At 37.5% G+C, this 27092-nt stretch overlaps 1 protein-coding gene across 1 annotated transcript in view; it reads left to right on the top strand.

Annotated features, from left to right (window-relative positions):
* Nucleotides 1–25729, top strand: part of LOC136862763 (nurim homolog) — a 166294-nt gene extending 140565 nt beyond the window's left edge. Inside the window, exons 6-7 of the mRNA XM_067138997.2 lie at nucleotides 23931–24089; nucleotides 25230–25729. Of these exons, the coding sequence (XP_066995098.2) occupies nucleotides 23931–24089; nucleotides 25230–25646 (576 nt within the window). The 3' untranslated portion in view covers nucleotides 25647–25729. The remainder of the gene's footprint in view (nucleotides 1–23930; nucleotides 24090–25229) is intronic.
* The last annotated feature ends 1363 nt before the right edge of the window (nucleotides 25730–27092 follow it).

The following is a 27092-nucleotide window of genomic DNA, read 5'->3' as shown; positions in this document are numbered from 1 at the left end:
AAACTTTAAAAGTTTGCACATGTAAAAACTGATATTTAGAATCTTCTTTAAAAATAAAGGAACACGTATTTTTTTTGTTTTCCGTAAATCCCAATGGGAGGGGTGTAAAAGGGTGTATAATGGGTTGAATGCCTTTAATTAGGATACATATATCTCAGAAACTGAAGGTATTTCAGAACTGAAAATTTGTATATGGGATCTCCTTTAAAAATAAAGAAACAAGTTTTTTAAATCCAATTAATGGTGGTTAAACAGGAGTGACAAATTGGGGTGAATTTTTTGAAAGACTATGTCTAAGGAATACATGAGAAACGTAAAATGTTACAGACGTAAAAAGTGGTATTTGGAATCTCCTGTAAATGTAAAGGAACATAGGTGATTTGTTTTTGGAAACTCCATTTATGGGAACTAAAAGGGGGGTGAAATTTTAAAATGAGAATCTCTACAGTATATCTCAAAAAACTTAACATGTTACAGAAGTGAAAAATGGTATTTTTATCCCTATTAAAATCGAGAAACGTGTATTTTTAGTTTTCCGAAATACTACTTGGGTGGAGGAGAGGAGGTAAAAGTGACTGAAAATGGTGTTAAATTCTTTTAATTAGGCTATTGATATCTCAAAAATGAAGATATTACAGACGTGAAATTTGATATTTGGAATCTGCTTTGAAAGTAAAGAAACACGTATTCTCAGAAAATCCAAGGAAGGGGGGTGGGGTGGGGAAGGATTGAAAAATTAATTGACTTAATTGTATGAGAATATTTACATCTAATAAAAACTAAAGTTGTTACAGACGTGAAAACTGGTATTTGGATCTCCTTTAAAAACAAAGAAAAATGCGTTTTTGGGGGGGGGGATCATCTTGGGGGGCGGGAGTGAAAAGGAGTTTAATTCCTTTCATGTGAACACATAAATCAAAAACTGAAGAAGTTAGAGTCGTGATAATTGGTATTTAGAAGATCCTTTTCTATTAAAGAAACAAGTTTTTGCCGGAAAATTCACTTGGGGCGGGGGAGGAGTGTGAAAGGAAGTGAAAAAAGTGAATTATTTTTATGGGGATAATTATATCTCAAAACTGAAGATAATAGGCGTGAACATTGGTCTTTGGAATCTCCTTTAAACATAAAGAAACATGCCTTCTTTTAATTTTTTTGTGGGGGGAGGGTAAATAAACTTAACGGCGGTGGGGTGTAAAAGGAGGTGAGGCCAATTGATTTTACTGTTCATAATGTACTTATAACGAACCTCCGTTTCTCAGGCGGCAGCGCGCCGGCCTCTCACAGCTGGGTTCCGTGGTTCAAATCCCGGTCACTCCATGTGACATTTGTGCTGGACAAAACGGAGGCGGGACAGGTTTTTCTCCGGATACTCCGGTTTTCCCTGTCATCATTCATTCCAGCAACACTGTCCAATATCATATCATTTGTCATTCATTATCCATTGCCCCAAAGGAGTGCGACAGGCTTCGTCAGCCGGCACAATACCTATTGTCGCTGCTAGGTGGGGGCTTTATTCATTCCATTCCTGACCCTGTCGAATGACAGGAAACAGGCTGTAGATTTTCGATGTACTTATTCTGATCATAAACCGAACATTTTTAATCTTTCCTGGGTTCGTTTTCGAGAGCCAACTTTTTCTTCGGAGAACGTTCTTAGATTATAGTAGATTCTCCTGGCATATAAATAAAAATTTAAACACCTTTGAAATAAACGATATATCGTCGCCATAAGACCTATCTGTGTCGGTGCGACGTAAAGCCCCTAGCAAAAAAAAAAAAAAAAAAAAAAAGGAAAGAAATAAACGATAGGAATGAGATTGACCGTCCAATTGTTCACCTCTATAATAAGGCCAATAATGCACGGAAGTATGTCATTCGTATCGCCAGAAATCCCGCACACTTGCCTACGCGCGACAATGGTGCTGGTCACATTGTCAACAATGACAATGGCAGCAGATGTAATTTACCGCCAAGTAGCGGTCTTGCATCTCGCCAGCAGATGTAATTTACCGCCAATTAGCGGTCTTGCATCTTGCTATGGGGTCCAGAACATCTATAATAATAATAATAATAATAATAATAATAATAATCTGGACCGTCGTCAGATGTACGGATCGCGCTGGAAACGGGTCCTGGACGGGTAATGACTAAGAATACAGTCCGGCCGCGGGTTCAGTACCGCCAAGGCACCCAAGACGACACCACGCCGGATCTCGTGAAGGATTTGATCCATATTAAAAATGCCTATAGGAAAAGATGGCAAACATTTAGGGACCGAACTGACCGGGTGTAATACGTGGTCCTAGCCCGGGAAGTACGAAATCGATTGCTGGAATGAAAGATTGAAAAATGGGAGGGAACTTGCCGTAATCTCTCAGAAAACGAGTCAGATCTCGAATTTTGACGGATTATATATAAATCGATATCCAGTCAATTATAAATTTCAGTATAATACCGTAGCGAAGCACGGGTATCTTGCTAGTATATATATAAAGTAACTTGTCCTGACTGACTGATTCATCATCGCCAAGCCAAAACTACTGGACGTAAAGAAATGAAATTTTGGGGATACATTCATATTAAGATGTAGGTGCTCGCTAAGAGAGGATTTTTGGATATTCCGTCGCTAAGGGGGTGAAATTTTAAAATGAGTGTATCTCTATTTCAAAACTTTAAAAGTTTACAGATATAAAAATTGGTATTTAGAATCTTCTTTAAAAATAAGGTAACACGTATTTTTGTTTTCAGAAAATCCCAATAGGAGGGGAGAAAAAGGTTGAAAAAGGGGTTGAATTCCTTTTAATCAGGATACCGGTACTTATATCTCAGAAACCGCAGACATTACAGACCTGAAAATTGGAACTTTTATTCGCTTTTAAAAATAAAGAAGCAAGTATTTTTTTGCTTTTGGAAAATCCAATTAATGGGGGGGTGAATTTTTGAAATGAGTGCAACTATATCTCAAAACTTTTAAAGTTTACAGATGTAAAAATTGGTATTTAGAATGTTCATTAAAAATAAAGAAGCACGTATTTCGTTGGTTTCGGAAAATCCAAATAGGAGAGGTGAAAAGAGGTGAAAAAGGGATTGAATGCCTTTAAAAAGAATACTTATATCTCAGAAACTGAAAGTATTACAGACCTGAAAATTGGTGTTTGGGATCTACTTTAAAAATAAAGAAACACGTATTTTTTTGTTTTTGGAAAATCCCAATAGGGAGGGTGAAGAAGTGTGAAAAACGGGTTGAATACCTTTAATGTAGCTACTTATATTTCAGAACCTGAAGATATTACAGACCTGAAAACTGGTGTTTGGGATTTCCTTTAAAAATAAAGAAACACGTATTTTTTGGTTTCGGAAAATCCAATTAATGGGGGGGTGAAAAGGGGGCGAATTTTTAAAATGAGTGTATCTATATCTCAAAACTTTTAAAGTTTATAGATGTAAAAATTGGTATTTAGAATCTCCCTTAAATATGCAGGAACACGTATTTTTTTGTTTTCTGTAAATCCCAATAGGAGGGGTTTAAAAGGGTGAATAATTGGTTGAATGCCTTTAATGAGGATACATATATCTCAGAAACTGAAGATGTTACAGAACTGAGAATTTGTGTATGGGATCTCCTTTAAAAACAAAGAAACACATATTTTTTGCTTTTGGAAAATCCAATTAATGACGGTTAAACAGGGGTGACGAATTGGGGTGAATTTTTTGAAAGACTATATCTACAGAATATCTGAGAAACGTAAAATGTTGCAGGCGTAAAAAGTGTGTATTTGGAATCTCCTGTAAATATAAAGAAACATATGTGATTTGTTTTTGGAAACTCCACTTAAGGGGAACTAAAAGTGGTGAAATTTTAAAATGAGAATTTCTACAGTATATCTCAAAAAAGTTAACATGTTAAGGAAGTGAAAAATTGTATTTTTAATCTTATTAAAAATATAGAAACGTGTATTTTTAGTTTTTGGAAATACCACTTGGGTGAGGGGGGGGGGGGTAAAATTGACTGAAGATAGTGTTGATTTCTTTTAATTATGCTACTGATATCTCTAAAATGAAGATGTTACAGACGTGAAATTGATATTTGGAATCTGCTTTAAAAAGTAAAGAAACGCGTATTCCCGGAAAATCCAATGAGGGGGCGGGGGTGAAATTGTTGAAAAATTAATTGACTTAATTGTATGAGAATACTTACATCTAATAAAAACTATATTGTTACAGGCGTGAATATTGGTATTTGGATCTCCTATAAAATCAAAGAAAAACGCGTTTTGGGAGGAATAATCTTGGGGGGCGGAAGTAAAAGGAGTTGAATGCCTTTCATGAGGACATATAAATAAAAAACTGAAGAAGTTAGAGTCGTGATAATTGGTATTTATAGTCCGCACACTATATGTTGGTGCATTTGTGTACGGGGGTGAGGAGTAAGGAGGGAGGTGTCCCGATATCGATAGTGCTACCAACCGAAGGAAAATGAAATCTGAATTGAATCGAGAATATAATCGATCGATACGAAGTTTCTAAACCGTTATCATCTTAAGCCAACAACTATGTCACATACACATTATATAACATTATAAAACATTTCTCGATGCGAATCTTGTTCCTAGCATGAATTCTATACTTTGGCTTTGTTGTGTAAACAACAACAGTACTAGTACGTAAAGTGTACGCCAGATGTCGCACAACGATGCTTAAGCGATTCATAGTTCGTGTTTCAAAGATTGCCAGTACGAATCTCGAAGATCGCCGAGGTCGACCGATTCAGCATTAGGGTGTAAATGCACCAACATAAAGTGTGCGGATAATAGAAGATCCTTTAGGCCTACTATTAGAGAAACGAGTTTGTTGCAGGAAAATTCACTTGGGGGGGGGGGGGGAGAGTGTGAAAGATGTGAAAAAAGTGAATTATTTTTATGGGGATACTTATATCTCAAAACTGAAGGTTATAGACGTGAACATTGGAGTTTGGAATCTCTTTTAAACATAAAGCAACACGCCTTCTTTTCTTTTTGCGGGGGGGGGGGGATGAAACGAACGACGGTGGGGTGTAAAAGGAGGTTAGACCAATTGATTTTATTGTTTACTAGTTCCATTCCTGACCCTGTCGAATGACTGGAAACAGGCTTGTGGATTTTCGATGTACGTATTCTGATCATAAACCGATCATTTTTAATCTTTCCTGGGTTCGTTTTCAAGGGCCATATTTTCCCTGGGAGAACGTTCTTAGATTACAGTAGATTCTCCTGGCATATAAGAAAAATTAAAAACATTTGAAATAAACGATAGGAATGAGATTGACTATCCAATTGTTCACCTCTATAATGACGTCAATAATGCACGGAAGTATGTCATTCGTATCGCCAGAAATTCCGCGTACTTGTCTACGCGCGACAATGGTGCTGGTCACAATGTAAAAAATGACAATGGCAGCAGATGGAATGTACCGCCAATTAGCGGTCTTGCATCTTGCTGTGGGGTCCAGAACATCTATAATAATAATAATAATAATAATAATAATAATAATAATAATAATAATAATAATAATAATAATATTCTGAACCGTCGTCAAATGTGCGGACCGCGCTGGAAACGGGTCTGGACGGGTAATGACTACAAATGCAGTCCGGCCGCGGGTTCAGTACTGCCAAGGCACCCAAGAAGACACCACGCAGAGTCTCCTCAAGAATTTGATCCATATTTAAAATGCTTATAGGAAAAGATGGCAAACATTTAGGGACCGAACTGACCGGGTGGAATACGTGGTCCTAGCCCGGGAAGTACGAAATCACCGGGCGAGTTGGCCGTGCGCGTAGAGGCGCGCGGCTGTGAGCTTGCATCCGGGAGATAGTAGGTTCGAATCCCACTATCGGCAGCCCTGAAGATGGTTTTCCGTGGTTTCCCATTTTCACACCAGGCAAATGCTGGGGCTGTACCTTAATTAAGGCCACGGCCGCTTCCTTCCAACTCCTAGGCATTTCCTATCCCATCGTCGCCATAAGACCTATCTGTGTCGGTGCGACGTAAAGCCCCTAGCAAAAAAAAAAAAAAAAAAAAAAAAGTACGAAATCGATTGCTGGAAAGAAAGATTGAAAAATGGGAGGGAACTTGCCGTAATCTCTCAGAAAACGAGTCAGATCTCGAATTTTGACGGATTATATATAAATCGATATCCAGTCAATTATAAATTTCAGTATAATACCGTAGCGAAGCACGGGTATCTTGCTAGTATATATATAAAGTAACTTTGACTGACTGACTGATTCATCATCGCCAAGCCAAAACTACTGGACGTAAAGAAATGAAATTTTGAGGATACATTCATATTAAGATGTAGTTGCTCGCTAAGAGAGGATTTTTGGATATTCCGTCGCTAAGGGGGTGAAAAATGGGGGTGAAATTTTAAAATGAGTGTATCTATATTTCAAAACTTTGAAAGTGTACAGATATACAAATTGGTATTTAGAATCTTCATTAATAATAAAGAAACACGTATTTTTTGTTTTCGGAAAATCCCAATAGGAGGGGTGAAAACGGGTGAAAAAGGGGTTGAATGCCTTTAATGAGGATACTTATATCTGAGAAACTGAAGATATTTACAGACCTGAAAATTGGTGTTTGGGATTTCCTTTAAAAATAAAGAAACACGTATTTTTTTGTTTTTGGAAAATCCAATTAATGGGGGGATGAAAAGGGGGTGAATTTTTAAAATGAGTGTATCTGCATCTTAAAACTTGAAAAGTTTACAGATGTAAAAATTGGTATTTAGAATCTCCTTTAAACATAAAGAAACATGTATTTTTTTGTTTTTGGAAAATCCCAATAGCAAGGGTGGAAAAGGGTGAAGAATGGGTTGAATGCTTTTAATGAGGCTACTTATATTTCAGAACTTGAAGATATTACACCCCTGAAAATTGGTATTTGGGATCTACTTTAAAAATAAAGAAAAACATTTATTTTTTCGTGTTTTGAAAATCCAAATATGGGGGGTGAATTTTTAAAATGAGTGTATCTGCATCTTAAAACTTGAAAAGTTTACAGATGTAAAAATTGGTATTTAGAATCTCCTTTAAACATAAAGAAACATGTATTGTTTTGTTTTCGGAAAGTCCCAATAGGAGGGGTGAAAAGGGGGTTGAATGCCTTTAATGAGGATACTTATATCTCAGAAACTGAAGATATTACAGACCTGAAAATAGGTATTTGGGATCTCTTTTAAAAATAAAGAAACAATTTTTTGCTTTTGGAGAATCCAAATTGTGGGGGGTGAAAAGGGGTGGAATTTTAAAATGACTGTATCTGTATCTCAAAACTTTAAAAGTTTGCACATGTCAAAATTGATATTTAGAATCTCCTTTAAAGATAAAGGAACACGTATTTTTTTGTTTTCTGTAAATCCCAATAGAAGGGGTGTAAAAGGCTGAATAATGGGTTGAATGCCTTTAATGAGGATACATAATACTCAGAAACTGAAGACATTACAGAACTGAAAATTTGTATATGGGATCTCCTTTAAAAATAAAGAAACACATTTTTTTTTTTTTTTTTGTTTTTGGAAAGTCCAATTAATGGCGGTTAAACAGGAGTGACAAATTGGGGCGAATTTTTTGAAAGACTATCTACAGAATACCTGAGAAACATAAAATGTTACAGACATAAAAAGTGGTATTTGGAATCTCCTGTAAATGTAAAGAAACATAGGTGATTTGTTTTTGGAAACTCCACTTAAGAAAATTATGATATACATCACAAGGCACAAGAGTTTGTGAGAGAAGTGAACAGATTTATAACAGAGAGGAGGACATGTTCTGTACAGTGACCACAGTCAATTTCATTATGAAGTGGCTTATACGTCAACACTGTCTCACAGAGGAGAGATAACTACAGCTTTTTTGTTGCAATTTGTACGTAGCTCTACACACAGCTGTATAATAGATGGTGTGGCTTTAATTCTGAGTTGCAAATTAGCCAACAAGCTGTATATCTGTTTTTAAGAGGCTCAAGACACTTTCAGCTTAAATTTTTCAAAGAAACATGTCCAGGAAACATTCATGTGAAGGCAAGCAAAAGTAGAAAAATTATGAGAGAGCAAATGAAACATTTTCTGACTTCAGATCCTAGTGAACATGTAAGTGAAAAGAGCCTATTGCTATGTGATTCTTGGTTAAGTCATGCTGATTGTACCCATTTATGTGCAAATTTTCCAAACAAATATGCATAATAATTTCATGCGGCTATTTCTAGCCGAGTGCAGCCCTTGTAAGGCTGACCCTCCGATGAAGGTGGGCGGCATCTGCAATGTGTAGGTAACTGCGCGTTATTGTGGTGGAGGATAGTGTTTTGTGTGGTGCGTGAGTTGCAGGGATGTTGGGGACAGCACAAACACCCAGCCCCCAGGCCATTGGAATTAACCAATGAAGGTTAAAATCCCCGACCCATCTGGGAACCGAACCTGGGACCCTCTGAACAAATATGTTATACAGTACTTAGTATTGCCACCGAAAACAACAAAATTTTGCCAAACTCTTGATTTGCACTTATTTCAGCAGTATAAGCTTTAAATGAGAAAGACTGCTGATTTTGTAAGACTTCAATGTAGAAAACTACAAGTAAAGTTACATGATTAACATTTCATCATTATAATTTATTCTGTGGTGTACAATCAATTTCGTGCACCAAAGTGCAAGCCTATGTTGTAATATGCTTGGCAAAAGACAGATTATGGCATTGACATACCCATATCATAATTTGAAAATGTAATTGGTGTGGCTATTGATATTGGACGGTTTGAATAGGCCTTGAATGCGAAAGTGATGTTGGTTGTAAAAATGTGGCTTTAGTTATTGTGAGGAATACGTCAACCACACAGACTCAGTCCCATAATAATCATGCTAAGACATAATCAGGATTTAATCCATTCAAATGGCCTTAAGGTTATTAAGATTTAAATTTTCTCTCAAATTTGTCCTGAGACATGATGGCTGCTGCTATGATTATTTTGCTTATTACGTTCTTTATACTTGTCATATTCTCATGTTTTGTGGAATTACATTGCATCAATAGAAAACTTTAACCATTCTGACATTTGTTTTGATGTTCTTTACTCTCTCTGACAGTGTACAGTATATCACATTGGATGGCAATGGGAAAATACTTTGTTTTTACTAAATACTTGATTTTGTCATTTTAAACACCTTTCCATTGGACCCTTGAAACAGTCTATTATAACTTTGGTAGTGGTTAGTTGGGAAGGGATTTCTTCCCTTGATCATTAACTTTTAAATTTTATGTTGACACACTACACTTGTTGATTTCATTATTACATATATTTGAATAATGTAATTTTTTTTTTTCCAAAATGACTCCTATTTCCTTCAAACCTTCTTATTTTGTGAGTATTATAATGACATGAAGTTATACACTAACATTTTAACCAATAATCATTACATTCCTTTTACAATATTGACCGTGAATGCATGATAAGAGATTGGTGGATTTTATATTCATTGCAATGCTGTTTTTTCTGTGGTCGTATGAATTCATTGCTACAAAAATTATATCAAACTGAAAATTTGCTTTTGCATTGAAATTATTTTATCCATGTACAAGAGGTGTTAAAATACTCTGCAGAATTACAGAGTTATTTTTGGTTTAATCTGAAACTGAGTGCTGCTTGAGGTGGTCTAATGTCACACCAGTCACCTGTCGTGATGATATACAGTTCCCACGCTAGTAGATGCTTGTGGGTAGTCAGTCTTGGTTTGCTGTCTTTGTGCTAGTAAAGCTTCATCCTCAGTTTACTTTTAAGAGATAAGTATAACTTAAATCTTTGTGTTATTAGTCTCTTGGTGGGACAGTGATATAAATAACTGAGTGATTATGAAGTAAGACTAGTGTAGTGAAATGACTCTTACGTAGGAAAGTGTTGTCTATAACACACATTAGTACACATTATGAATTAAAAGTATTATTGTATACATGCTGTTAATGATTAAAGCCATCCATCGATGGAGTCAGTGAATTGTGTGGCCTTAACATCTTGCAGATTGTTCTCAGCTGCAGATGAAGGCTGAAAATAACTCCTGGAGCCAATGATAAATATCATGTATACTGGTTAGAGATTATTTTGCTTATTATTTTCTTTATACTTATCATATTTTCTTGTTTTGTGGGATTATATTGCATCAGTAGAAAACTTTCACCGTTCTGACATTTGTTTTGATTTTTCTTTACTCTCCCTGACAGTGTATATCACATTGGATAGGGACAGGAAAATATTTTGTTTTTACTAAAGACTTGATTTTGTCATTTTAAACACCTTTCCATTGGACCCTTAAAACAGTCTATTATAACCTTGGTAGTGGTTTGTAGGGAAACGATTTTTAGGCACTAATAGGTTAGAATGTGAATGTATTCAAGTAAGTCACAAGTATCATGTAGCCCAGTCTACAGTTAGGTGCCTTACCAAGCGAGTGTCTGCGTGGTTTGGGGCACGTAGCTGCCAGCTTGCATTCGGGAGATAATGGGTTCAAATCCCACTCTCAGCCGCCCTGAATGTAGTTTTCCGTAGTTTCCCATTTTCACACCAGGCAAATGTACCTTAATTAAGGCCATGGCTGCTTCCTTCCCGCTCCTAACCCTTTCCTATCCTATCATCGCCATAAGACCTATCTGTGTCAATGCGACATAAAGCACATTCTAAAAAAAAAGAATGTTACGTTGTTAATTTGCATAAATTTCAAGAGTTCTGAGAGTTCATATCCATAACATTTATGCAAATCTCACTGAAGAACCATTGTTGTGCAGGCTAGAAGATACTTGTGACTTCCAGTGCCTAGAAATAATTTTCAAGTGGTTAGTAAAGTTTATGTATCTGACATTTATACACTGCTCAGAAAAGAAATTTGGTTACTTTTTTGATATGTTCATACATCCTTAATACACACAATACTGAAATGCAGTCACACATTGAAAACAAACAAACCTTCTTCTTTTCAACAATTAAGAATTGAAATGAAAAGTGTTCTGTAGACACGTAATCTATATATATAAAATAACTTGTCCTGACTGACTGACTGACTGACTGACTGACTGACTGACTGACTGACTGACTGACTGATTCATCATCGCCAAGCCAAAACAACTGACATAAAGAAATGAAATTTTGGGGATACATTCATTTTAAGATTTAGGTGCTCGCTAAGAGAGGATTTTTGGATATTCCGTCGCTAAGGGGGTGAAAAGGGGGGGGGGGGTGAAATTTTAAAATGAGTGTGTGTATATCTCAAAACAAAAGTTTACAGATGTAAAAATTGGTATTTAGAATCTTCTTTAAAAATAAGGAAATACGTATTTTTTTGTGTTCGGAAAGCCCCCATAGGAGGGGTGAAAAAGGGGTTGAATGCCCTTAATCAGGATACCAGTACTTATATCTCAGAAACTGAAGATGTTACAGACCTGAAAATTTGTACTGTTGATCTCTTTTAAAAATAAAGAAACATGTATTTTTTTGTTTTTGGAAAATCCAATTAATGGGAGGGTGAAAAGGGGGGTGAATTTTTAAAATGATTGTATATATATCTCAAAACTTTGAAATTTTACAGAAGTAAAAATTGGTATTTAGAATCTTCATTAAAAATAAAGAAACACATATTTTTTGTTTTCGGAAAATTCCAATAGGAGGGTGAAAAAGGGGTTGAATGCCTTTAATGAGGATACTTATATATCAGAAACTGAAGATATTACAAACTGAAAATTGGTGTTTGGGATCTCCTATAAAAATAAAGAAGCATTTAGTTTTTGGTTTTTGGAAAATCCAATTAATGGGTGGTGAAAGGGGGTGAATTTTTAAAATGAGGGTATGTATATATATATCTATATATATATATCTATATATATCAAAACTTTTAAAGTGTACAGATGTAAAAATTGGTATTTAGAATCCCCTTTTAAAATAAAGAAACACTATTTTTTTCTGGAAAATCCCAATAGAATTGGTGAAAAAGGGGTTGAATGCCTTAAATGAGGATACTTATATCTCAGAAACAGAAGATATTACAAACCTGAAAATTGGTATTTGGGATCTCCATTGAAAATAAAGAAACACGTATTTTTTGCTTTTGGAAAATCTAATTAATGAGGGTTAAACAGTGACAAATTGGGGTGACTTTTTAGAAAGACTATATCTACAGTATATCTCAGAAACGTAAAATGTTATAGACGTAAAAATTGATATTTGGAATCTCCTGTAAAAGTAAAGAAACATAGGTGATTTGTTTTTTGAAACTCCACTTAAGGGGAACTAAAAAGGGGGTGAAATTTTAAAATGAGCATTTCTACAGTACATCTCAAAAACTTAACATGTTACTGAAGTGAAAAATAGTATTTTTTTATCTCTATAGAAAATAAAGAAACGTGTATTTTTTGTTTTCTGAAAAACCATTTGGGTGGATGGTTGAAAGTGACTGAAGATGGGGTTGAATTCTTTTAATTAGGATACTGATATCTCAAAAGCTGAAGATGTTACAGACGTGAAATTTGGTATTTGGAATTACCTTTAAAAAATAAAGGAATACGTTTTTGTTTTTATTTTTGGAAATCCAACTAAAGGGAGGAGGGAAATTGAAAAATAAGTTGAATTATTTGTATGAGGGTACTATTATCTCAAAAACGAAAGATTTTGCAGGCGTAAAAATTGGTATTTGGAATCTGCTTTAAAATTAAACAAACCCGTATTCTGGGAAAATCCAATGAAGGGGGGGGGGGATGAAAAATTGAAAAATTAATTGAATTGATTGTATGAGGATACTTACATCTAATAAAAACTAAAGCTGTTACAGATGTAAAAATTGATATTTGGATCTCCTTGAAAAACAAAGAAAAAGTGTTTATGGGCGAAATCATTTTGGGGGGGTGAAAAGGAGTTGAATTCCTTTTATGTGGACACATATCTCAAAAACTAAAGATGTTAGAGTCATGATAATTGGTATTTAGAAGGTCCTTTACTATTAAAGACACAAGTATTTTTAATGGGAAATTCACTAAAGGGGTGTGGGTGGGAGTGTGAAAGGAAGTGAAAAGAAGTGAATTCTTTTTATGGGGATACTTATATCTCAGAACTGAAGGTAACAGACATGAACATTGTTATTTGGAATCCCCTTTAAACATAAGGAAACACGCCTTCTTTTTTGGGGGCGGGGGGTGAATCAACTTAACGGCAGTGGGGTGAAAAGGGAGTTGAGACCAGTTGATTTTACTGTTCATAATGTACTTATTCTTATCATAAACTGATGATTTTTAATCTTTCCTGGGTTCGTTTTCAAGAATCATCTTTTCCTTTGGAGTATATAAAGTTAGATTACAGTAGATTCTCCTGGTATATAAATAAAAATGTAAACACATTTGGAATAAACGATATGAATGATATTGACCGTGCAATTGTTCGCCTCTATAATAAGGTCAATAATTCACTGAAGTATATCAATCGTGTCGCCAGAAATCTCGCGCACTTGCCTATGCGCGACGATGGTGCTGGTCATATTGTCAGCAATGACAATGGCAGAGGATGTAATTTACTGCCAAGTAGCGGTCTTGCATCGTGCTGTGGGTTCCAGAACATCAATAATAATAATAATAATAATAATGTTCTGGACCATCGTCAAAATGTGCAGAGCGCACTGGAAACGGGTCCTGACTACGATTGCAGTCCGGCTGTGGGTTCATTACCACCAAGGCACCCAAGACGACACCACGCCGGATCTCCTCAAGGATTTGATCCATATTAAAATGCTTATAGGAAAAGATGGCAAAGATTTAGGGACCCTACTGGCCGGGTGGAATACCTGGACCTAGCCCGGGAAGTACAAAATCAATTGCTGGAAAGAAAGATTGAAAAATGGGAAGAATTTTGCCGAAATCTCTCAGAAAAAGAGTCAGATCACAAATTTTGACGGATTCTCTCAGAAAACGAGTTAGATCACGAATTTCGGAGGATTATATATAAAACGTTAAGTATTCAATTATATATTTCATTATAATACCGTAGCGAAGCACGGGTATCTTGCTAGTAGACAATATAAATGCGCAACGTGTCAGAAAGAAAAGGGTCCCTAGTCTTACACCAAAATGATAACATGGTAATTAAACATCTTAATAAGGAGTACTGGTACCCCTCAAATAGGTAACAGCATCACAACACCTTCTCATGCTTCTGACCAGGTGCCACATGTTCATCTGAGGCAGATGTCCCCATTTTTCCAGTATGACATCTTCAAGAGCTTGTAGTTTTTGGGATGGTGGATTTCCCCCCTTGGATGCATTTCTCCAGTTTGTCCCAGACTTGTTTAGGTAGATTCAACTCGGGACTACTGTATGGCCACTCCATTCTCTGCATATGGTGCTCTTGCAAGAGTCACCAAACAATGTTGGCATCATGCGCTGTTAGTATTGACATGAAGGACATAACTCCATTATAATTGGTCCATTCTTGGAAATGTAACTTCATTGCTTTTCAGACTGTCAAACACTAATTATAACACCTTAAACACTGTAATATATCTTTTTCCCATTGGGAACTGAGTCAACACTGGAAAGTCTATCTCCATTTTTTAAAAGTTATTGGAAATTACAAATTTTCCAGCCATCTTATTCTGGGTTACCAGTGTTTTTCCCCAGTTTGCTAATTTGGGCTAATGAGGGTCGTTCATCAATGAACTGCTTTTTTAGAACAACTCGTTCCAAAGAGATAGCCCCGAACTGACTCTCTTCTTGAGAGTTGGTCATTCAAATACAAATCGACTATCTTATGAACGCACAGACTGTCTCATGAATTGCGCCTCCAGGAAGAGCTAGATCATATCGACTCCCATTCATTTTTAGCCAATAGCATGCTTCAGATAATCACATGACAAAGAGATGCCACTTTTTATAGGCTACCCAGTTTAGCCCTTAACGAAACAATAAAATGAAATAAAGCAACATATTACTGAGCATTAGGGGCTGCCTGGCCGAGGCAGTAAAGGTGTACTCGGTTTGCCCGGAAGGATGTGGGTTTGAATCCCCATCAAGAATTCAAAAAATTTAAGAAATGAGATATCCACTTCTGGAGGTGCATATGGCCCTGAGGTTCACTCAGCCTACACCAAAAATGAGTACCAGGTTAATTCCTAGGGGCAGAGGTGGCCGGGCGTAGAGCTAACCACTGTACCCCATCAAGTGCCGAGGTTACGGATAGTGGAAGCCTTTACCTTCCACTCCTCCCAGGGCCTTCATGGCCTGTACGGAGATGACTTTGCTTTTTTTGTTACTGAGTATTAATTGCAAGTTCATTTCCTGTATGCCCTTATAATCTATGAGGGATGTACTGTAGATTCAGTAGGTTAAGGGAAAATAAACGACACCAATTTGAGGGTAACTTCCCAAAACTGTGCACGAACAAACGTTGCTATTCAGAGCACTGAATATCACCGATAAGTAGAAAACAGCATATTGTCATTCATTCTGTAATAATTAAGAAATACTCTGACATTTCTCACCTATTTCTTAAATGCGGTCATAGTATGAATCAGCATAATTATTTTAGTTCCAATTGCCAACATTATTTGTTATTACGTTTCAGTGGACAAAATGATATTGTTTTAAATTGAAATTAATAAAAATTTAAAATAACACTATTTTGAGCTTAAAAAGTAAATAACTCATGCCATAGTATATAACCCAGTAACATATCGCAGTATATTGTAAAATAATTGTTTATTAACGTGTAAGGAGTGCCAATATATTGAACATGTCTCATATAGTTCATTCAGTCTTGAAAGACATCATTTTAAAATAGAAGAGAATGGAACTAAGGCAAAGTAATTTTAGATGTCTCAGATTACTATTGTATATTTGTGCATACATTTCTTCCCATTGTACATAAAACTGTATCATTTAATTATTTGCCAGTATTACCAGCAGTGCATGTGTGAACGGAAGTCAAGAAGGGTCGTCTCCCCTGGAGCTCGAAACCAGATGAACAAACGAATGTGGAGACAGTGAGCAGCTTGACTTCCCGGCTCTCTCCAACCTTCCCACTACCAGCTCGTGAACAAATGAACTGACTCCTTTGAATGATTCTCGGTTAGGAGCAGGAACAAATGAGCTAGTTTCCTCAAACGAGCTGGCTCGACCCACCATTAATTTGGGCTCATCAGTTGGTAACTAGCACACCTATCAGGATGCATTGCTAGTGCATGTAACGGAGGCCAATGCACAGGCTACTTCGAGCTTCAGTCAGTGCCAATCCAGTATGAGCGGCTCGGTCTCTTTTACAAAAATTGTTGCCTGCTAGGCCATCAGATAATGTAGATTATATCAATGAGTGATATAATGCAAAACGTAATACATCCAAGAATTGCATGGGACACCAGAGTCTTAGCTGCGAATGCAGATGATCTCTAGCCAACTGCAGTCTCCTACAACGTCATCTGTCCAGTGCAAGTATTTGAGCAGGTTGTCAGGATCTTAACTTGGCCTCTCGAAGCCTGCTTTTGGTCCACCTGTAGAGTTTGGGCTGCAACTACACAGTTTCGGAGAGCTTGTAGATGCACAAAATGATACGGCCTTGGGATTCTTTTCCTTTGGTGGCTCATGCCAGGACGCCTGGAAACACTTCCAGTCTCGTGGAAATGTTTCCACAGATAGCATATTGTATCCTTAGCAACCTCTAAGCATTAGGCAGCATACCTCTGCGAGTAGTCTTCTTGATTCACTCACTACTGGTCTGCATTTAGGGCAGTTGCCCAGGTGGCAGATTCCCTATCTGTTGTTTTCCTAGTCCTTTCTTAATGATTGCAAAGAAATCGAAAATTTATTGAATATCTCCCTTGGTGCGCTATTCCATTCCCTAACTCCCCTTCCTATAAACAAATATTTGCCCCAATATGTCCTCTTGAATTCCAGCTTTATCTTCATATTGTGATCTTTCCTACTTTTAAAGACACCACCCAAATTTATTCATCTACTGATGTCATTCCACGCCATCTCTCCACCGACAGCTCGGAATGTACCACTTATTGCAAGTGACTATTCTCATTTTTTAAACCCATATTGAAGATCAAATGAAAGTAAAAACAATAAATTTATTATTCCACCTAGTACTGAATAGGTGGAATAATAAATTTATTGTTTTTACTTTCACGTACCACTTAGTCGAGCAGCTCGTCTCCTTTCTGCCAAGTCTTCCCAGCCTAAACTTTGCAACATTTTTGTAACACTACTCTTTTGCCGAAAATCATCCATAACAAATCAAGCTGCTTTTTCTTGGATTTTTTCTGGTTCTTTTTTTTTTTTTTTTTTGCTAGTTGTTTTACTTTGCACTGACACAGATAGGTCTTATGGCGACGATGGGACAGGAAAGGGCTAGGAGTGGGAAGGAAGCCTTAATTAAGGTACAGCCCCAGCATTTGCCTGGTGTGAAAATGGGAAACCACGGAAAACCACCTTCTGGGCTGCTGACAGTGGGGTTCGAACCTACTATCTCCCGAATACTGGATACTGGCCGCACTTAAGCGACTGCAGCTATCGAGCTCGGTTTTTCTGGTTCTTGAATCAAGTAATCCTGGTGAGGGTCCCATACACTGGAACCATACTCTAGTTGGGGTCCTACCAGAGATTTATATGCCCTCTCCTTTACATCCTTACTACAACCCCTAAATACCCTCATAATCATGTACAGCGATCTGTACCCTTTATTTACAGTCATATTTATATGATTACCCCCAACGAGGATCTTTCCTTATATTAACACCTAGGTACTTACAGTAATTAAAACTGAGAGGACTTTTCCTATTTTCCTATTTGTGAAACTTACAACCTGACTTTTAACCCCGTTTATTATCATACCATTGCCTACTGTCCATCTCACAACATTATCAAGGTCATTTTTCAGTTGCTCACAATCTTGTAACATTTATTACTCTGTACAGAATAACATCATCTGCAAAAGGCCTTATCTCTGATTCCACTTCTTTACACATATCATTGATATATATATATAAAGGTCCAATAATACTGCCTTGAGGAATTCCCTTCTTAGTTATTACAGGGACAGATAAAGCTTTGCCCACAGTAATTCTCTGAGTTCTATTCTCTAGAAATATAGTCACCCATTCAATCACTCTTTTTTCTAGTCCAGTTGCACTCATTTTCGCCAGCAGTCTCCCATGATCTACCCTATCTGGCTTCATTTGGCAAGAACCACTTCCCCTGTTGCCTACCCCGGTCCACACGATCACCCATGACTTGCATTCACTACACTCCACACAGACTGACCTTCACACACACTTTGAATTGGGGCACTCATACCCTTCAACTGACACTGACACCTCCCAAACATCAAGGTGGCAGTGGAGCCCTCTGTTATGTAAACAGGATATGTTGTTATCATAACAGTCCAATTCCCATGTAGCTATTCATTCGTACTGTGTAGTTGGGAACTACTAAAGATGAGACCAAATTTCTTTTTTGAGCTGTGTATAATATCGCTTCATTATATTTGTAATTTAATTCACTCATATGTTAATATTATACTGTACTATTGTGTGTTTTCAACATTAAAAAAAAAAAAAATGAGTGTAATGAATGTATCTGTTAGCATAGACATTAATTAATTTTTTAAAATGCTATTTGCTCGGGGTGTCAGCCCATGTGGATCTTTTGCCCATACTGGCACCATATTGTATGAACCTGCATGTAATTGGAATGGCGGTAGTGTGGAATGTTGTGTATGAGGAAAGGAAGATTAAGGACATCACAACCACCATCACCAATCATTACAATTAAAAACCCCTGACCCGGCCGGGAATCGAACCCGGGGCCGCCAGGTGACAGGCGGACCCGTTGCCCCCTACACCGCGGGGCCGGACTTATCTATAATTAGTTATGAATTGTGAGCTTTCTTGACGTGCTCATTGGTATTTCCATTAAGACATGTCCTATCATGTACCAGCAATGTATGACTGTGTACATGTTGGAAGAATAAAATGTAATGACAAGAGAGACTCTGAACTGTCATACCTTTTTGATCAAAATTGATAGAAAGTATTCAAACTCCTCAGGCCTTTTAATCATGAAATTGAGGGTGATTCACCCCAGTATGACAGCAGGCTCTTCAATTGGAATGCCACACTTCTCTAAAATGCTGGTTTCCAGTAGAAAATCATAATGTGATGAAACTAATTGAGAATGTCAGTTAATCAAAATTGATATTTTAAAAACCTTTTTTTTTTTCTCTCTCTCTTGGCTTTACGTCGCACCGACACAGACAGGTCTTATGGCGACGATGGAACAGGAAAGGGCTAGGACTGTGAAGGAAGCGGCCGTGGCCTTAATGAAGGTACAGAGGTACCACACCTCTCCAAATCACTGCCTAGTACACTGTTGAGACATTTTTTTTTTTTTTTTTAATGATATTTGTTCGTGGCGTCAGCCTCTGCAGATCTTTTGCCACTACTTTCACCATATGATAGTAACCTGCGTATGAGTGTTAGTGCGGAAGTGTAGAGTGTTGAATGTGAGGAAAGGAACATTAAGTACGACACAAACACCCAGTCCTCAGTCCAGGGACATTAAATCATTTACAATTAATATCTCCTGATCCGGCCGGGAATTGAACCCGGGGCCGCCGGGTCACAGGCGGACGCGCTGCCCCCTACACCGCGGGGCCACACTTGTTGAGACACTACTGCAAGCCTTTTTGGTAGCAAAGTGCTCTAGGGCAAATGCTTACTATGAATACTTTACCAGGCTTGTAACTAAAAAATTAGGTTTCTGGTTGTGAACTATAACTTGATTACTCCAATTGAGAATATAAATTTATCAAAGTTGATAGTGTTCAGGCTACTCGGTCAGTATAATCAAATTGTAGTTCCTACTGGGAAATCCAAATTTTACAACTTCTTCTGTGCTAGAATTTACTGGTTTAATAGTCATTGATAACTTCACCACTCCAGAATGATATTTTAAGCCATCCACCTTCTTAATATCCAGTAATACTCCATTTACAAAAATTGTACTATATTTTAAGAAAATATATTCTCCTTATTCATCGACAAAGTGTAAACTAACCTGTACCATATCATGTATTTGCATATCTATTTTAATTTTTCTTAATCTGAGGTTAAACATATTAGCTCATGTGTATCTATGCAGGACACAGTTATATGCCTACATGTTTTTTAAATATTTGTGAAGCATCTCTTTTGTTGATTATGAAACCATGTGTATTTAGTAAATCCTTTACACAATTCCATCATGATTAATATTCCTGGCATATTCAACCAAGCATATTATGCTGTTGAGTTTTTCTCTTCCTGAAGTCCGCTATTCCAACAGAAATAAGATAAAATACATAAATGTCAGGTGTGGATAATAACTCTATCTAAGCCGTCAATTTACTGTGGCTTTGTTTTTCAGGAAAATTTTCAAAGGTTTTGACATAAGATGTGGTGCTTAGTTCCTTCTGACATAATGATTATAATATTTTTTCTAAGTCTTGCAGTATTATTTATACACATATTCTAGAAAGTTAATATATACTTTTATATCATTTCTGCTTTTGCAATTTTTTTAATTTGGTTGTGACAATTACACATTTTTATTTTTATTATAATAAAGAATCATTATGAAAATGATTTTCTGAAACCAACTTATTTTCTTTCTGTATTACCTTGATGCTGGTGGAGAACTGAAGTGGTCATTGAGAAGGGTAGTCTGTCGTATATTCAAGGCACCATATTGGAAGTAAGCCAGCAACTAAATTAATATTCTTTCAACTATTTTGCAGCTGATGCAGCAAATTGTGAAGGTAATGGAGTAAGTATACTTGAAGATCCAGCCAAGTCTGGATGTTAATGGCACTTTTCCATCTTCCTATATCCATCCACCATTGCTATTACTTAACAATGTTCCAATCCAGGTTCCTTCTTATTATGCCGATCTAGATTGAGTCCAACATCCTTGGTCTGGTTCTACTACCTGTTCTTCTCATTCCTTAAAATCGTAGCTTTCATCATCTGTTTCATTATCCTTCCCTCTTCCATCCTCTTAACATGTTGAAACTATCTCAGTATATTTCTCTCCATTCTGTTGGAATCAGTTTCTACCCTGACATCCTCATTCCTTACTCTCTTTCCTAAAATAATTCTTAAAAAATTTAATCTCACTGACCTCTTCTACCTTTTCATCACTGTGAAGGTCTCTGGCACATGTATAAGTAGCCTAGTGGGATAATAATACATCTTACACATCTTTGGTACTTATGGATCAAGTTCCTCACACTGGAAAAATGCATGTATAATATTGTATAATGCATCATTTGTGGACCATCTAACTCCTTGGCTGAATGGTCAGCATACTGGCCTTCATTTCATAGAGCCCTGGGTTTGATTCCCAGCCGGGCTGGGAATTTTAACCCCATTTGGTTAATTCCTCTAGCTCAAGTACTGGGTGGTCATGATTGTGCTAATACAAATCTTAATTTACAACATTACACCACACTACTAACCACCACTAAAATGTGTAAAAGTCTGCTCACACCATTGCGGGAGTGGTAGCGATCCCGTCGTGAACTATTATGAGTACAGCGGAATATGAGCTCGCACCAATGCAGGACCGGGATCAATCCAGTTGTGAACTGTTATGAGTACAGCGGGATATGAATCCTTTCACACCAGAGCGTCAGTTTCCCGCCTACATGGCGGTATTGCAGCAAACCATTTTCAGTTTTCTGCATTCAGCATTTTCCCGCGTTCATTGTGAACAATGACAATGGCAATGAACTGTAGAGTGCATTAAGAAACATCCAGTGTTTTTCGATATAAGGAAGAAAGATATATTGTGGGATGAAATAGGAAAAGAACTGCATATATCTGGTAAGTATCAATTCTTTAATTATCACAGTCTATTTATAACTTTTTTTTTTTCCTCTCTCCATTCGTAAACTTCGAGATACATGTAAGGTGTATGTTAAAACTATGTATACACTGTTGTTTTGCATGTCAAAGAGCTCCACAAATTTCTCACGATTAGCGAAAGCTACAGCGGGTGCTCGTCGTGTGTTATTGTCAATATTTTAAAAGGCTATTCAGTATTGATTCTGGTTGATCTAAATCTTCGTAATATGCTGAATTTTCTCTTGGGTAGTTGTGCACAATGCACGTTGTTCTAATGATAAGCTTAGCTGTGTCAACATTAACTTCTATGGGTCTGTAATAAATTCTACATTTCTGTGCTAATATGCCAAAGCATTTTCTATGACCCTTCTTGCTCCACACAGTCGATGGTTGTAATTTTCTTTGTGCTTGTCTCCGTTTGCTTACCTGTATGGAAATGGCCTCATTAAGTATGTTTTCAGAGGAAACGCTTTGTTGCTGATTATGAGAAAAGGCGCAAGCACATTCTGTCCAGGAAGATTTTTGTCTTTCGGAACACCAGGAGCACCCACTTCTAACCGTTGTCCCATTACAGAGTTCTGGAAAATGCCACCATCACTTTTTTTTCCCATACCCTCTGATATCCACACATAGTAACTTGTAATCTGGACCAACAATAATTGATGAAAGCACAATAGAGAATTTCTTCAGGTAACAGAGATAATTTGATCCTCTGTTCATAGGACAATTTATAGCAACGTGCTTCCCATCGGGTTCCGTCCCACGAGTTCCATTCCCGTGAGTTCCGAAAACAAATTGCTTAGGTAAATCGTCCCATGAGTTCCTACCGCGTATTCACGCCTGAGTAAATAAGCTATTGAGTCCCACTAGTTCCGAATGTCTCTGGAAAACCCAGCTGTCAGTTCTGAAGTTTGACCGACTAATAATAGTACTTATCTTGATTTACTAGTTTCATTTCCGTATTGATAGTTCACTTATGTATAAACAAGAAAAGGTTCCACCTTATCAATACAATTTTATTATTGTAAGAATTAACTTACAGGACTGGTTTCATCCCTAAACAGTCATCATCAGTTGTACATTGATACCTTTACATATGTTAAATAATAGTTAATATGCCTTTCTAAATGGAGAAGCCATGTCTAACTGTCCAAATTGGGTATGTTTGCGAGTAAAATGGTTGTATAATACAATCCAGGTACTTAGGTGTGGAGTTATCTTTTTAGGCCTAAAATTCGTTTGTGGAACCTAACTTAAACTTAATTCTAAAGCCGGCCACAGACGAGCGATCCATCAGTCCAATTGGCCTGGTGCCGATCCAGAAACCTATCGTGTGTGGGGAATCCTAGATGGATCGGCGTGGCTCGGCAGGCACAGCTGGATTTCCGCCCGATCCAAAGTCCACCGCGCCGAGCCACCGAGCCATCAATTGGACTTCCCGTGTGTGGGGAATCGCGGGTCCGATTGGACTCGAGCCATCTGTTGGCCTCACCGTGTGTGTGGAATCCCCGCTCCAAATTGCTGTCAGTATTGAAAGAGACTCCTTGTCGTCAACACATATCTCACAAAATGTCTGGTACTATTAGCGGGCGCGATTTCGTACTTGAGATGATTGAGAGTTATCGCAATCATCCTTGCCTGTGGCAGTGACTCATGCAGATTATCACGACAAAGTGAAACGCAATAACGCTCTTGACCAACTTGTGCAATTATTTAAAACGAAAGATCCTGAAGCGAACCGGGAAACGGTGCTAAAGAAACATTCTTCTATGCGGGGGTCGTACAACAAAGAGCTGAGGAAGGTAAGTGCCGCAATTATTATTATTATTATTATTATTATTATTATTATTATTATTATTATTATTATTATTAAATACTAAACGGATGTGTATGGTAGTATCTGTGTGTATTGTTAACACATTTTCAACCGGCTACGTAATATAAAAGAATGTTGTATTGAATTCCTCAATTGGTATATCTTACATTTGACTTTCAGATAAAGGCATCTCAGACCACCGGGACGGAACCGTCTAGTGTACACGCTCCTAAACTCTGGTACTACGACCAACTGAGCTTCCTGAAAGATCAAGACATACCACGAAGAAGTCATTCGGTAACGTCGGTGTTGGATGATATGCCACTTGGGGAAGATGAGGTAAATTTACAATAAGTGACTATAGTTGAGTAATACATTTTATTTGTAACTTCTCATATCAAACCATTCATAATCAACCACATCCCCAATATTAATTATTTTTAAACATTAAGTGCATAGAAATAAACAGGTCTTCTTCACACGAGGGAAACAAGTTAATGCACATATTATGTAAGTTTGTGATTAACATGGCATTTCATATTCTTTCATCTTGCCAAGGCATTTCACCATCACCAACGAAGTACTCTTTGAATAACTCTCGAACGAGCTTCGCAGATGCAGGTGCATTCCGCGATGCGGTAGTTTGTAGCGGCGTCAGCGTCTCGGTTGGTGATATCCCTTCTTCGAACTCCATTTCCTCCATGGTATAAGTCGGGCAGGTTTTCCGAAGAAAATTGTCCAAGAAGCAACACGTCAATACTACAACATCTATTCGATCAAACGATAAATTTATACTGCTGTGAAAGATCCTGAAACGATTAGCCATGATCCCAAAATGTTTTCCACGATTCTCCTAGCCCTCGATAAACGGTAGTTGTAAATTCTGCGATCCCTTGTTAAAGTTTTTTCACCATAGGGCTTCAAAAAATCGCTCCTCAAAGCAAACGCCCCATCCCCAACGAAAACATATGGTAAACTAGTCACACTGCCAGAACAAGGCTCTGGATGAGGGATGTTGAGCTGGCCCATGTTCAGTTTTTCAAAAAATTCAGTGTTTTTCAATGCTCCACCATCTGATACCCGACCGTTAGTGCCAACTTCACACCAAATAAATTCATAGTCGGCATTAGCGCATGCCATAAGTACAATGGAATGAAAATATTTGTAGTTCCAAAAATCTTCCAGGAGGGGGGGCGATCCGAATGTGCTTCCCGTCGATCGCCCCAAGGCAGTGGGGGAACTGCCATCTATCCTCAAATCGGCGGGCGATCGTTCTCCATTCTTCTTTAGTATGAGGCATCTGAAAAAGGAAACATGAACAATAAAATATTACAATGTGATGAATAAAATATAACGTATATCATCAACTTTTGTATAAATGGATTATTATTGTAAGAAGATATTTGTTTTGTATTTGGTTACTTTTATTTCATGATTTATTTATTTATTTATTTCATTTTTTCATTTCATTTTTTCCAGAGCAATGATGGAGATTCGGCAGATAATGATGATCACATGAGCACTGGGAGTCAATGTTCAGCATCATCCAGATCATCTCGTTCTTTCAAGCGACCCCTTCCAAGAGTGGATCAAGTTTTAGAGAAAATATCTAAACAAATGGACCAGCCTGTCACCATTCCCACACCAACTGAAAAAACATGGCAACCTCATGATGCGTTTGGGGAATATGTTGCCGAAAACATGCGGTCCATTTCGGCTTCGATGACACCTTTTTGCCAAAAACTCATAAATGACGCTATTTTGTATGCTGAAATGGGAGTGTTAAACGCCACTTCCAGAACCGTCACCGATGAAGGGCGTCTGCCTGCCTCTTCCTCAGGAAGCCAGGATCCCATAATAAGGGCGTACTTCGATGCTGCAGAGCCGTATCCATAAATATTTCAATACAATAAATTCTTCTGTAGACTTTTCGAATTAGTAGTACTGTTGTTTCTTCTCCTTTGACCCGAGGTTTTTCATTTCATATATTACTTGCATTTTTTCAGATTTCGCTTCTTTTTTTTGTAAATAAATAAATAGATAAATAAAAGTAAGTCTGCTATTACTGTATTATTATTTAGAAAATAATTTACCCTGTACACTACTATATGACTGAACAACTACATTTTCGTAGACGTACGTATATTTTTGCTACTGAATTAGAAATTAACTTTTACTTACCTTCATGCATCCTTGCAGACATCTTAGAATCGCTCTACATGTCTCTTGTATTATAGTTCCCAAAGCCTGAGGCGATATTGCAGTAACGAATTTCAGTTCCTCATAGGTACATCCAGACGCTAAGTAGCGGAGAGTAGCAGTCAGTCTCTCGTGAGGGCTGATAGCTTGTCTCATATTTGTATCCCTTTTCTCGATCATGGGCGTAACCATCTTCAGCAAGGTATGATAAGTTGTTTCATCCATTCTCAAGTAATTTCGCCAATCTGAAGGCTCGAATGAAAGCTGATTCAACAGATTGACATGAGTAAATTTCCTTCTTTTAGCCAACCACTCCTTTTGCCATTTTCTCCTCGGATTTCTTGTCTTCAACTTCATGCACACAACCACAGCAGCGGCTGCTAAGGTGATGAATTCTTCGTCCATGTTCAGAACCAGTGAACTTCACAAGCAGATAATCACAACTGCCTGGAGCTGGGCTCGGCGCGGAGCGTTCGTGTGTGTCTACCTAATTTTGACCGCTGCCAAATGGACTCGATCTAAATGGACTCGGGCCAAATGGATCGCTCGTCTGTGGCCGGCTTTAATTACAAGTTCATTAAACACTTTAAAACACATAGTGCATGTTAAAATCACATTTTAAAATACACAGTACATGTTAAAATCCTTTATAATAATGACTATAAAACACATCGTTGAAATGAGTTTGTACGTCTTGCGTGTGTCTACGTTTTTGTTTTGAGTCCAATATAGTTGAAGAATAAATCAGTGCTTGAATTCATGGGCAGTGCTCTCTTAGGAAGTCCTATTTTGTGTTAAAATGTCTCCACTTGTATGGGTGGTAAAATCCTCTATTATTAACAAATCCCGTATATAGACGTAGGTAAATATGTGCAGCTGTGATAGGAGTACTGTATTATCTTTAAGTATTGGAGTAAGTTGTGGTCTTGGTTGTTCGTAAGTATTTCACATACACGCCAGGCAGTCAAATCCAACGCAATCCAACCACGAGAGCAATAACAACATATATCAGCATACAGTTATAGACGAGGAAGGAGCCACCACTCTACATAAGAAATAGCCTATGCAGTGGCCTCCACTGTATGCACTAGCCTTGCGTCTTGGTAGGTGTGTTAAGTACCAACTGATGAGCCCAGCTCAGCA

This window comes from Anabrus simplex, chromosome 2 (assembly GCF_040414725.1).
Source record: "Anabrus simplex isolate iqAnaSimp1 chromosome 2, ASM4041472v1, whole genome shotgun sequence".
NCBI classification, from domain to species: domain Eukaryota; kingdom Metazoa; phylum Arthropoda; class Insecta; order Orthoptera; family Tettigoniidae; genus Anabrus; species Anabrus simplex.
This window is presented reverse-complemented; position numbering and strand designations above follow the sequence as displayed.